Here is a 14,539-nt window from a genome sequence, read left to right on the forward strand (position 1 = left end):
ATCGGAAATACAAAAATACCGGCTACAGCAAAGACCTATGGCTATTCCAAATGGCACGAAAACCCCATTGTTTTAGTGGTTTGTCCACTAATGTCCATTATTGAGGACCAAGTACGTGCCCTTAATAGTAAAGGGATATCGGCAGCGTGTGCCGGGAAAAGTGCAGGAGTGGACGACCAAATCGACCAGGGTAAATACTGGCTGGTGTTCGGGTCACCGGAGACTCTTGTGGGGAATGAACGTTGGATTAAGTGGTAAGTCAAATGATCTGATCTTCACTGTTTTATCAGCCCCTTACGTGACGTGACAGGGGCTACTGTTTCATATGATCTAACGAGTGGTGGTCACTGCTGTTTTCAAGTCCAATTGTTCTCTAAGATCGTCAAATGCGAGGGGAGCACACAAATGTATAAAGCAAGACATTAACTTTTAATGGGTAACAACTCCGTTATAATCCCATACAAAGAGCAAATTGACTGGCTTAATGCACAAAGAAAACAACACATTTCGAGTAGTCTTCCCTTGTACACATAAACAGTACTGTATATTTGTAGATCCAATGTACAGTCCACCCAACCCCCCACCCACCTACACAACCTCCTCCAATGTACAGTTTCTACGTCAAGTGTATATACTCTCTTTTTTAGACTTTTTTTGTATCACAAAGTACTGTATTTGTAAATCTGGTATGTCATAGATGTAGCAGTACTGTCTATCTGTCATATATGTTATGATTAATTGAAAATGGGGGACCCTGATGTAAACAAGACGAAAGTCTTCCTCTGGTCTGCATCCCCTTAACAATTGTGTGTATTGAGCTGTACTGTATTGTACCCATTCTGCAATCTGTTAATACAATTTCCAATCAATTACTGTATCTATGGAGGACAAACATGTCATGTCCAAATGTCATATCTAGCTACAGGCTATTCAATGGCACATTTTCATATTATTCCTTGCACAGGGCTTAATATTTCTCTTTTCTAACAGGGGCGAGGGGGAAAAGCATGAAGCTCCATTCCGGAAGTGGTGTGGACTGGTTGGGGAACTCCGCTCAATCCTCCCAAAGTCTGTGCCAGTACTTGCGGTCACTGCTACCGCATCAAAGAGGACCAGACAAGACATCATCAAGCACATGGGACTGACCAACTGTGTAGAGATTGTCCAGTCTCCAGATCTGGCCAATATCAGGCTGGCATCAAAGAGGGTGGTGTCAGATCCAGTCAAGACATTCTCATGGCTCTGTAAAGAACTCATGCTTAAGGGACCCAGCACAGAGAGTCAAAGTGGGCAGGGGTGAGGTGGGTTTTAGGAGTAAGGTCAAGTAGTAGTCTGACCAGTTTGTTTTGTGATGTTTGTAATCTTGTTTTTAGCGCCTTTGAGGTGCTTTGGTACCATGAGGTGCAAGCATAGTCGTAGTACCCTTGAATGAGTGCTCCTGCCAGAGTCTTCAGGGTATTCTTGTTTACCAGAGAGGAGATCCAGTACAAGAATCTAGTTCGTTGGTTGACTTTTTTTTATTACATTGGATGCCATTTTGTCACAGGAAAGATTTCCCTCTAGGATGGAACCCAGGTATGTAATTTCATCTTTCCTTGTGACAATATTGTCACCCACTGTAACTGAGAGGCCGTTGGTCTTGCTGAGTTTGTTATTTGATCCGAAGAGAATGGACTCTGTTTTACCCAGGTGTAATGATAGTTTGTTATCAGCAAGCCAGGTGCAAAGTTCTGAGCTGAGGGTTTTTTCAACCTGTAACTTGGTCAGAGATCAGCAGGGCTGAGTCGTCCGCGAACAAGAACAAGTTGCAGTCACAAGCTGACGACATGTCATTTGCATAAATTAGGAACAGTAGCGGTCAATAAAGGGATATCTTATCTTATGTACTTCACAGTCTAAACATCAGGGCTATATTTTTCAGTATTTGCAGGGACGGTTGGGTCAAATTATATAAAATATTTCAAAATTATTAGGGATGTCCCGATCGCATTTTTTTTCCCGATCCGATCCCGATCATGTGATTTTGAGTATCTGCCGATACCGATCTTTCCCGATTCGATCTTTCACATTAGTAACCAATTTGATGCATTTTTGTCAGAAACTGGCGAAGCGAGACAAGCACCTCTGTTGGCTGAATAGCCCCTGTTTGCCCATTAGTATACATTCACAGTGTTCGACTTACGTAATGATTTGCTCCATTTTGGTCTGAAACGCCGACGATAATCCTCACAAAGCGAATAACGACATAGCTCCGCGGTTAACAACAGCTGAACAGCAACAATTAAATGCCCCCACACTGCAGACACAGATTAAAACAAGAATGTCATCATGACACAAAAGCATACCGAAAACACTCGTAAACCAGCAGCCAATTAATTTGAGTAAATCAGGACTCACCACTTCGCTGTTGATGAACGTCACGTCAGCAACAAAAACCTCTTGCGTTGAACAACGTTAACAAAACTTCGCCAACCGGCTAAATCCAAGAACAAACAAAAACTTTCGCCAACCGGCTAAACTTTTCAAAAGCTCTCCCTTTACTATTTTATCTGTCTGTTAGCTTATCCATCTTGACTCAGACATGAGGCCTTCACTCTCTGATCTGATGACAGCACTACGTTACGGTGCTAAAAAGAAAGTGAAAGCAGCCGTTTGTTTTGGCAAATTCTTCTGCTCTGTGCGACAATGAATAAATAAATGAATGATGATATGTAATTTAAAACCAAAACGAAGGCCTCAGTATGAGTTTAAGATGTGAACATGGTCATGTTTGTTGAATAAAATAAAATAAAATAAAAACATTTTGACTCCCGATTTTGTTTTCCCGATCCCGATCTTCTGAAAATCATGTGATCGGCCCCCGATCCCGATCACGTGATTGGATCGGGACATCCAACTAACAAGCTGACTATATCAAATATAACAATTACTTGGCATAGTACAGTGGCACATTATTTCAAAGCAACACATCAATTAAATTCCATTCCTTTAAACACATTTCTATAAGTTATTTTGTAACAGGTTCAGCTGGGAACCTTACATTTTAAGACTCAATACAATATGTATTGATTGATTCCTGGGTCTGCAGACATACTCACTATTGGAGCTCAGCCTCTGGGGCTCTGCAGCAGACATACTATTGGTTTCAACGAAGGGAGTGGTTACTTACATGAAGTTACATCATGTGTAGTACGCCGGCGTGAGTCAGCTGCGTTTGACTATTTCGCGCGTGCAGCTTTTGACTATTATGCTTAGTTATGCCAGCCAAGACGAAGAAAGAGGTCGGTCATTATCAGTCGGTCGGTCACCAAGGAACGTTGACGAAAGGCCTCTCGCTGGCGGGACAAATGGCCGGAGCCTTGTCATGGTATAGCCATGATGATGTCGGCTAGTAGCTAGCTTAGCTAAAGGCTAACTAGCGTTAGCTAACCTAGAGACAGCGCATACAGCCAAGATGAAGAGGATGGTCGTTTGGCAGATGAACTTCGTCAACTCCACGCGGTTGTCTCCATCCTCTTGGACGTTTGGTGAGTTTTTAACCTATTCTATTAACTCTATTGTATTCCCGCCGTGGACATCTCTCTCTCTCTCTCTCTCTCTGGAGCTAAACTGGCCGACTAGCTGTTGTAGTACTACTAGTAGCTAACGGTGTGTGGCCTGGTGTCAGCACCTGTATGTAGCCGCATAGCTTGCTTCTGCGTTAGCTAATGGTTAGCGATAGCCTGGTTGAGCTAACTGTTAGCCAGTTAGCTGTTTAGCTACGACGTTAGCTGCCGGCTGCGCTCGGCTGGGAACGTTCGTTTGATGCTATCAGTTAGCCTTGAGTTAGCTGTTAGCTTGTGCTACGACCATTGACATTAGCCGTGAGAATAGCAGGGGGTTATTTTTGTCCCGCCAGCGAGAGGCCTTTCGTCAACGTGGAGACCTGTGTTGCGGCCTTTCGCCCTGCGTTCCTTGGTGCAGGTAAGATTAATGAAAATCATGACATTACCCCACTCTTCCTTCCTTCCCCTCCCGAATGTTTTGTTAATAACAATGTTTTTTTCCAGGCAAAACATATGTTACTTCACAACATTTGGAGATACGTTTAAATCTCGCACAGGGCCTCGCATTTCTCCCAGGCGGCCCTGCCTGTACGTCTCACAGCCTGAAACACACTCCTACACAGAGCTGCCTCTACGCCTGTACGTCTCACAGCCTGAAACACACTCCTACACAGAGCTGCCTCTACGCCTGTATGTCACACAGCCTGAAACACACTCCTACACGGCGCTGCCTCTACGCCTGTACGTCTCACAGCCTGAAACACACTCCTACACGGCGCTGCCTCTACGCCTGTACGTCTCACAGCTTGAAACACACTCCTACACGGCGCTGCCTCTACGCCTGTACGTCTCACAGCCTGAAACACACTCCTACACAGAGCTGCCTCTACGCCTGTACGTCTCACAGCCTGAAACACACTCCTACACAGAGCTGCCTCTACGCCTGTACGTCTCACAGCCAGAATAAAAAACTTCTACACGGCTAAATTACTAAATGTAATAATAATAATAATAATAATAATAATAATAATAATAATAATAATAATAATAATAATAATAATATATAATATATAATAAGAATGATGATAATAATAATAAGGGTTATTAGAAGTAGTAAAAAACACAGCCATGTAGGCGCTCCAGTAGCACACCACATAGCGTGCTGAGTCGCGAAGCGGTTGCCCCGGGTTCGATTCCCCGACCCAGTGGTCATATGCTGCATGTCTTCCCCTCTACTCCTCCCGTTTCACCCTCTCTTCTCTATCGGTCCTGCGTGGCCAAAAGGTCCTGCGTTGACAAAAAAAGCTGAAAATGCTATAAATTTAATTAAAAAAAAACACAGCCATGTAAACGTTCAATGAAAGCAGAAGAATAACCACCAACAGTGATGTGAAGTTTGTCGTGTGACAGAAGTGAGGAGATTCTGTAAACACAAATGAGCATCAGTGTGTATATTTGTCAAATTGAGACTCACTGTATTGCTGCAGGTCCGGTACCGGATGTTTCTGCCTTCACAGTTTCTGCAGAGCAAGTCAGAACAACAACACCATTAGTGCTAATGGAACCCAGCAGCAGAACAAGGAAAAGGTCAAGCATGATTGACATTACAGTATTCATACAACAAACACCACAAGGAAGTGTTTAACCCTTTGATGCATTAACAAATTAAAACAGCGGAAGCCAGTGGGGTATGAGTCCTGATCGTTGCATTAGTGACTCCTACTGGTCGGTCAGGGTGCCTGTTCAGCAAGGAAATAGCATGGACCTCTGTGTGCGTTGCGCTCTCCCAGTGAAACTCTTAACTGTCAGATGAAAATAAGCAACTGGTGACTCCACATGTATCGGAGCATGTGGTAGTCTACACCCTCCCCAGACTGACAGAAGGGGCATGTGGCAGTCTACACCCTCCCCAGACTGACAGAAGGGGCATGTGGCAGTCTACAACTTCCCCAGACTGACAGAAGTGGCATGTGGCAGTCTACACCCTCCCCAGACTGACAGAAGGGGCATGTGGTAGTCTACACCCTCCCCAGACTGACAGAAGGGGCAGGTGGCAGTCTACACCTTCCCCAGACTGACAGAAGAGGCTTGTTGTAGTCTACACCCTCCCCAGACCGACAGTAGGGCAGTGCAATGACCAGCAGGGAATTGGCATAACAACTAAATTGGGGAGAACATGGGTGAAAAACAAATAATGGTTCATTAGTAAACCACTGTAGGCCACATGGACAGTGTTGGATTTGGATATATCAGCCAGTAATCACCTCGTCACCTGTGGCTCCGTGAAGTTTCTGCGTTGTGTTTATCTGTTTTTTATCGTACTGACTGATACCCTCTCTCCTTCCCCGTTGATACATTCGTCTCAAAAGAATTAAAGACACACTGGAAACAGGATACCTTTCCTTGGAACGTTATGTTTATTCCCATAAACATATTCTGTACAAGATGGAAAACAGTTCTGAAAGGTCCTTGAAAAATATATTGAATTCATTATCTCTACTGTCTCTTCTGCTATTAGTCCGATGGTGGTTGAGGCCTAGTCGTTAGCCAAAAAACCTTCCCTGTTAGCCGAAGCTAGCCCTCATGGCCTAGGAGGGGGGAGGAGGCCCCTCCCCCACCCTCCAGCTATTGCAGTCTCTCTGTCCACCTCCATACGTGTCAGCCTCGTGTCCTAGTCTGAGTCAAACCAGAAGAACTCACAGCTAATAACGTCTTTCCCCTAGCAACCGGTAGCCCTCCCCGTAGCCACACCCTTCTCTCGTTACTAAGTGACACGATGCCATGGCAACGGCTCTTGTCACCTACTGACCCACTCTACTCTCTGTCCATAAAATATATTCATAACATTCATGATGTCTACCTGCTGTTGGTCTCACTGGAAATAAATTAATCTCACTCAATCTGCTCTGGAATTCAAAGAAGAGGATGGGTAACTTTTCATGGCTGGTTACTATGAACCAGTGCATGTGAGCGGATCGGAGCGTGAGCGGCGCGGGGCGCGGAACGGCCGGTTTTGACGTGAGCGAGGAGTGGGTTTTAAAATGAGTCGGCGCGACGTCCGGAGCGAGAGTTCTCCTCCGCTCCAATCCACTCCAGGTCGCTCACAGTGGTTTAACACTGTTGATGTAATATACATGCAGTACAATGCCAAAGCAACAGATGGCGATGTACAAACATGAAGGCCATTTTCAACCAATGAGAAGGGTGAACCTGTGATATCCTGTTCAGGCTTCACTCCTCCTCCTTCACTCACTCCTGTTAGAAAAAGTATCGACGCCATTGTTGTTGACGTTAGCTTACATGCTAACGTTAATGGCAGCGACCATAGCATTGTGGCTCGGCTAGCCTATCATCGCTTAATAGAGCTAGTGAATGGATAAACAACGTTATTTAACATTGCAGAATGGGTACAATTACAATGCGGCTCAATACAAACAATTGTTAAGGGGCCCAGGGGGTGTAGACTGTTGTAGTTTGAGCTAATTTACACCATGCTCAAAAAAAAAAACTGACGAGCGATCTGGCGCGGGGAGCGGGGAGCGCTCGATTCAAGGTGAGCGGGGAGCGAGCGGAGAGCGACTTGGGGGCGGGGTCAACATGAGCGATTAGCGGAGCGGACCAAGCTTTAAAGAGCGAAGAGCGGATTTCTCGGCCGCGCCGATCCGCTCACGTGGCCTGCTATGAACACACAAATCCATTGTTTATAAAGTCTCATATTATGAAATTTAATGATTTGGTTTATTATAAAACTATGCAAATAATGTACAGAGCTAAAGCAAAGTTACTCCCAGAGTGCAAAGGTTTTTTTCAATACATGAAAGAAAATGTGATTTGAGAGATATTTGTAAATTTACTGTTCAAAAAGCTAAGAAAGGGATTACAAGGAGATGTATTTCTATTATTGGGGTCTATAACTTGTGGAACAATGCTGATATATAGTTAAGAATGAGTAATTCAATTTTGGTTTTTAAGAAAATGGTTTGTAAAGCAATTTTTGAAAACTACAAGGGTGAATAATACTGTTTTTTTTGGTATTTTCTTTTAAAATACTGTTTGAGTCTTAATTTTTGTAATTTTTTTTACGAATATAGGACAGGCATATATACGCATTATGCTTCAGTACTCTGTACCTTTTCAGTCACTGTAAAATTAAATATTGTTAAATGATGGTGTATATTGTATTGTGTGAGATGATGACTGAATAAACTACTACTACTACTACTACTACTACTACTACTACTACTACTACTACTACTACTACTACTACTACTACTACTACTACTACTACTACTACAGTCCCAGCGAGGCCCCATTTTAGTCAGATTTCCTTCACTAAAAAGCCTTAGATATTAGTATGAATGAATGAATGAATGAATGAATGAATGAATGAATGAATGAATGAATGAATGAATGAATGAATGAATGAATGAATGAAAACGATAGGTTATGTAGATAACCTAGTTATATTAGTATTGGCTGAGCGTCCCGCTCTGAGCCTTATGAGATACCCCTTATCTCCTATGATACCTACTGTATCTCCCACGAACAAATACATGCACCCCACCTGTATGGGGCCCCGCCCCCATGGTGGCACCGCCCATATAACCGTGACTCTGGTCACCAAACACTCTTCCTCGCCAAATCCCGTCCCAGGAAAAGATCCCTCAAGAGGGAACTCAGGGCCGCGCAGAGCGGGATGCTCAGCCAATACTAATATAACTAGGTTATCTACATAACCTATCGTTATATATCGTATTTGCTTCGCGTCCCGCTCTGAGCCTTATGAGATATGGGGAAGAGCGGACGCGAGGCCCGACAAATGTACCCCCTGAGGACCCGTAAGCCCACATCAAGGGGTGCGGGGAGCCCTGTCACCCCATCCTTCCTAATGAAGGAGGGGCGCAGTCAACTCCACCTGAATGCGAACAAGAGGGAACTAGAACCCCTTGAACACACCGTACAGGCGGAACCACGCGTGACCCAACACACTGTGGCCCATACCCATACACTCCTGCTACCCGACCAAAGGACGGGAAGCAGGAAAGGCCACAGACCCCAGAACCGCCTGGGAGACAGAACCCCCGGTCATGTCCATGAGGTAAAACCTTACAAAGGGGCCCGGGGAGGACCATGAAGCTGCAGCACAGATGTCCCCCACCGAGGCCCCACCCAGGAGAGCGGCAGAAGCAGCCACCCCACGAGTGGAGTGCGCCCTGACGCCCCCAGGGGGATCCTGCCCAGCCAACGTGTAGCAGAGGGTAATGCCCTCGCACAACCAATGGGACAGGCACTGCTCCGACAGTGCCTTACCAGCACGAGCCCCACCGTAACAGACAAAGCTGGTCGGTAACCCTGAAGTCCTGAGTACGGCTGAGGTAAATCCCCAAGCACGGACTGGACATGACAGGTGAAGGCCCGCATCTAACTCACTAGTGTGAGGAGGAGGACGAAACGCCTGAACCACAATATCCCGGGAGCGGAAGGAACTCCGGATATTCTTAGGCACGAAAGCAGGATTAGGTCGCAGAGTGACACCGCAATCGGTCCGAAAAGACAGGCACTCTGGACGTACCGAAAGAGCACAGAGCTCACCTACGTGTTTAGCGGAAGTGACAGCCAGTAGGAACGCGGTCTTGAAGGACAGCTGTCCCAACGGCGCCTGCTCGAGCGGCTCAAACGGGGCCAAGGACAACCGACCGAGGACCAATTGAAGATCCCAAGTCAGAACCAAGGAGCGTTGCACCGAAACGCTTCACAAGAGGGTGGCTGAACAAGACATCCCCTCAAACCCCTCATGATAGGAGGATATAGCTGCTGCATATACCCTCACCGTCGAAGCCGACAGTCTATCAAGGAGAGACTGGAGGTAACTAAGGACAGCATCCAGGGGGCAGGAGACTGAGGACCGCCCCGCGACAGTACCTCTGCACCCACATTCTCCCTGCCGGGGATGTGGGGAGCCCTCAGGCCGCGCAGATGGAGGACGCCCATAGCCAGCCGCCCGCCGCCTGGTGCAGACAGGGGGAGCGTACTACTCCCTGTCTGTCGATATACGACACTGACGTCGTATCGTCCGTCCTGATCAACACCATATGTGGACCAGAAGGACCGCTTTCAACACCAACACATTGAACGTAGCGCAGACCGGGCAGCATGGTTTGCCAGCTGCCCCCTACTGCGTTGGCCCGACGCGTCACCAGCGAGGGAGGCGTCGGTGAAAACGCGACGTGAGACAGCGCCGTAACCGTCCTAGGACGGAACCTCCCGAGCATGTTGACAACACACTCTGAGATGGATGCCCATAGCCCTCCAACCGTTGACTGGGAAGAGGAGTACTCTACATCCAGTCTACAGCAACCCCAGGCTGGTAGAGACCTGCCTGGTACGAGACCTGACGATCCACCTTGACCGCGAAGGACCAGAACGTCATCAGGGCAGAACACTCCGTAACCCCGGACGACGCAGAGGCCCCAGTGCGGCCTCCACGCACTTGGTGAAGATGCGGGGAGCCAGAGAAAACCGAACGGCAGCCTCTGGTACTCATACGCTAACCCTGCAAAGGAAGCGTAGGTAAGCCCTAGGATGGAAGATCGGGGATGCGCATACGCATCCTACAGGTCTATGGAGGAGAACCAGACCCCCACCTGACAGTGTTCAACAGGTAGGAGACGATCCAAAAAATGCTGAACCTTCCCATGGGACAGGTCCAGCTTGGGTCTTACACCCCTCCCTCCCGACTTCTCGGGCAGAGAACACCGGGAGGAGAACGCCACGACGATGGCTTGCTTCGTCCACAGAGATTGGATCTCGTTGACCAGAGCTGTCACTGCTGGAGACCCTGACAATAGGGTCTGTACCAAACCTGAAAACGGGTGGGGTTGTGTAAACACAAGTCCCCGCCTCAGCGTTCTCTCCATCCACCTCGACATATGGTACTGCCGTAGTCATATGTGACGACACTCCCAACGCACCCGCCGTCACGTGGCGCAGGTCCGCCAGGAACTGTAGACAGTTTGCCCGGTCCCCCCGCTGTGCGTAGCCAAACCTGGAACCGTGCGAGGAGCGCGTTCCGTGTCGGAACACCTGACCCTGACACCACCCACGAGGCAATCGCACCCAAGGGGGAACCCCGACAGAAAGGGCCGGTCTGATACGGGGGGCTTCCGATGAAAAAAGCCCCCCCACTGAACACCCCTCCAGAACATGCTGAAGGAGTTGTTCTGCAGCCGGACATGCAAGGTGTAAGGCCCCCATGGGTTCCTACACACCGTAGCCCTGCATATTACTACCACCCCAAATCATGTGAGCTGCGACCACTTGCCAATATTTCAGGAGTGGGAGGCACCAACATGATACCTGGCCTGGCGAAGGCAAGGCCGGGGAAGCCCGCACTGTGTGCCTCAAAAGGTTTCGAGCCCCCCTGCTGACAACACTTAAGTTGACAGACGTAACACCAGGCTCAACCAACACAGTTCAAGGTGTGGGAGCCGCTTGACAGCACAACATTCTCACGGACAGACCCAGGCTCAGCCATAAACTGGGTGTCAGCCCCTGTCCCCATGAGAAGCGAAAAGGGGGGCCGCCCGCGCATCAACGAAGGCACGCGGCCCGCAGCCAAAGGAAACAATCAGAGCCCACTTCTTCCGCTGGTGTTGGGGAAGGGAGTGATCGGAGAGCGGGCTGCTCGCGGCAGGACGGTGACGGCTTGTTTGTTCAAGCCGAACCCATCCTACATGGCCGATCCCTCGGCCGCCAAGGCTGTCGGCCTTGTGGACACTTGTCGAATCAACGCCCAGGATACCTCTGGCGGGGGAAAAACATGGCCACCTGTCGAGGGCCCCGTCATCGCCGCTGACGAGGCCGTGCTCTCTCTTCTTCTGGCTGCGCGGTGTGAGGCGGTGTAGGGCCTAGGACAATACCGCCCGCGCTCCAGCAGAAGACCAAAAACCCCTGCGGAGAGGGGAACCCTGAGCGGTTATAGCTTGCGGCTGGGTCAAAGCTAATAATGTCAACAACCTCGCGCGATGTGTCGACGTTGGCTGGCCCTCAAGGCCCCTCCACCAGACACCATTTTTTTTATAGAAAAAAACAGCAATTCGAACACAGTTCTAATTGTTGCCAATTCCATACCGTGGCGGTACAAGCCTTAACAGCCCACCAGCCACTCGCCAGGCCGACCCACCCATGGTGTCGGCCGGGCGGGGCATTGTTTCAATATGTCAAAAACAAAGGACTGATGTTAACACGGAGCACCAGTGGTGATTGCAAACAGCAACCTCCACTGTGGTGTGCACCATGAAAGGGTTAAATGAATAAAAGAGCTAAACCACAAAATACTGTAGAATGAGCAAACCCATACACACAAAGTTAAGAGCGAACTAGTCCCGCCTTCATTCAAAATATTCCCAACAGGACACCAGCCCTAGTTTAGCCCATTTACCAAAAAAGGTAAACAAAGTTCCCCCCCTGCACTACTCCCCCAGTATACCGATTGACCGTCAGTATGAATGGTTGAGAGGAGAGAAAACTGTAGCAAGACAGACCTTCTCATAGCAGAGTGACAAAACGAAACATAAGCCCACTACTCAGGGGGTGGGGGGCCTTGCGTCTAAATACGCACAGGGCCTCACATTTCTCCCAGGCGGCCCTGCCCTTATACTACTGCAGCCTAGCGCGAGGCGATGTGGGACCCAGAACAACAATTGCCTGCGCACAGACACGCAACATGTTTACCATGTCGGCTGGACCCATAGCCCCACTACCCGACGCCAACCCAGATGGGAACACCGTTCAACAAACCCCGCCAGAACACAAGGTAACATACCTGGCTAGGCAACCTAGCCACGGCCTACCCTGTTGTCAACCCATTTACCCGAAAAAAGGTAAATAGGACTCAGCAAAAAAAACCACAACAGCTACCGACTGACCTTCATTAATGAACCGGGCAAGAGGAGGGAGAGTGACAACATCTCACGGCGGAGACATTAGAACAGCGTAGCAATTAGCAGTAGTAATAGCATGCGGCATTAGCGATAGCATGTAGCATAGCATTAGATGTTTTAGTAGCACGCCCAAGACAGCTTGGAAACCGTTCCCTGCAGTGAACGTTCACCAAACCATCCTGCCCCCGGCGCCAACACACAACATGGTTGTGTAACAAAACAAACCAGCATTACTAACACTAGTGATAGAATGGTCTCCTCATCTGACTTCAAATATAGCCAGCAAGGAATAAACGTGCAGTCAAGACTTAAACCTGGTCTAAGATAGGCATCTTACTCTATATCATCACAACAGTGATTATTCCATACAGTTTACTCACGTCGCGGCAAATAGCAGTACAGTCTGTGGAACCGGTGGAGGCCAGAACCCCCTGGGGGTGGGAATATCTGTCTGGCCTCCCTCTCTCATCAATACAGTCTTCCAGTATCAACAGCGAGGAGGTCTGCTGGTGGCCCCATCCTTTTGCTGATAAGGAGGGAGAGGCCCCTTTTCTCCCCTCTGGGATGAATCAGACATTTTAACATTCCCTTTATATTATTTGATTTCCCCATATACATGGTTTGTGTAATGCATCTATGGACTATCTAGCATTAACCCAGTACAGTCATTGCTTCTAGGTTAATACCAAATAGTCCACAAGAGCCAGCACCAACCCTTATTTACCAGACTGACACTTTGTATTACAACTATGATTTAAAGCTTATATGGTTTACAACAAGAGTGAAATGACACTCTATTACCTTCATAACCAGATTGACATTCTAAATGATATTAAAATCTAATGAGTCAGTTACCTTTTAAATTGATATGGTTGAATTAGTTTCAGTCTAACCTTCTGTAAGTACATTCTTCTTTTAGCAAGTCTGTTCTCTGTTTAGACCAGCTTCCCTCTCCAAGTGGGGTGTAATCACCTACATTTACATACAGTCAACTCGAGATGGTGTTGTTTGTTCTATAGATTAGCCATTGCTTGAGTGGGGGTTGAGTGACTGTTGGGCTGGTGCAGCTGTTTCTAGCATGGTTCCTCATTTAGCCCTTAACAACTGAAACTCAGTTTATTCCAAACGGCACACCAGGCTCTTTGCATATATTTCTAGTTATAGACATATGGATTATGAAATACACAGTCAATGTTACCACACGGTCATCACAGCTGTTATGCCATTTACTATAATGCATAACTTTGAGTCTTCTATTTAGGGATGGGGAAAAACTCACAAAATTACTATTCGATAGTCACTGGGAACTATAGTCACTGGGAACTATAGACACCGGGAACTATTCGAATACTACTAACACCCCCATGATATTGTTTTTTTCTTAACACATTGAGTGCCACACCCCTTTGACCATATATGGGCTAGAGTGCCAGCGCTTTAGTCAATGGGAGGTCGGGAAATTTTGCGAAGGCTTAAACTATATCTTAAATTATGGCTATGGGTCTAAAACACCCCTCGCTTATCAATGACTTGCTTGCAGTCAACATGTACAAAACGGATTGTTTTTTCATTGGTACATTTCCGTTTTATACCGTTTTGAATACGAGTATAGTTTTGGAGAGTTCTAGTAATTCCAGAGAAATTCCGCGATAATAGCTCTTTAGTGGAATACACAAAACAAGTTGTAATTTTTCGGCTGATTTATGAATCGTTTTCAAATAAACGCTAGATTATCGATAGTATATGTGTACTTATGCACGCTAGAGAAGCGGGCTGAAAAATCTATTATCCATGACCTGGTCAGCGCTAACATGATCGCTATGAAAAAAAACATCTGATTAACCCAATACTGGTAAAATAGAGTCCTTACCTCACATCAGATGTTCTGCAAAAAGATTAATCCAATTCCTGATATTCCATTCCAAATATTGATTGCGTTTATTGATCCAACGTTATAGTCCAAAATGCATAATCGACGCTGCTCCCAGTGGGGGGACTCAATGCAATGGTATCCAGCTGCATGCCAGAGGAGGGGAAACCCCGGACCAGACT

General features: G+C 47.3%; 1 protein-coding gene across 1 annotated transcript in view; it reads right to left on the reverse strand.

Moving 5' to 3' along the window:
- Positions 1 to 14,539, reverse strand: part of adamtsl3 (ADAMTS-like 3) — a gene marked incomplete at its 5' end in the record, with an annotated part of 671,346 nt that overhangs the window by 349,787 nt on the left and 307,020 nt on the right. Inside the window, one exon of the mRNA XM_084308274.1 lies at positions 5,020 to 5,065. Within this exon, the coding sequence (XP_084164400.1) occupies positions 5,020 to 5,065 (46 nt within the window). The remainder of the gene's footprint in view (positions 1 to 5,019; positions 5,066 to 14,539) is intronic.

This window comes from Notolepis coatsorum (genome assembly GCF_963971535.1).
Source record: "Notolepis coatsorum genome assembly, chromosome: 2".
Taxonomy (NCBI): domain Eukaryota; kingdom Metazoa; phylum Chordata; class Actinopteri; order Aulopiformes; family Paralepididae; genus Notolepis; species Notolepis coatsorum.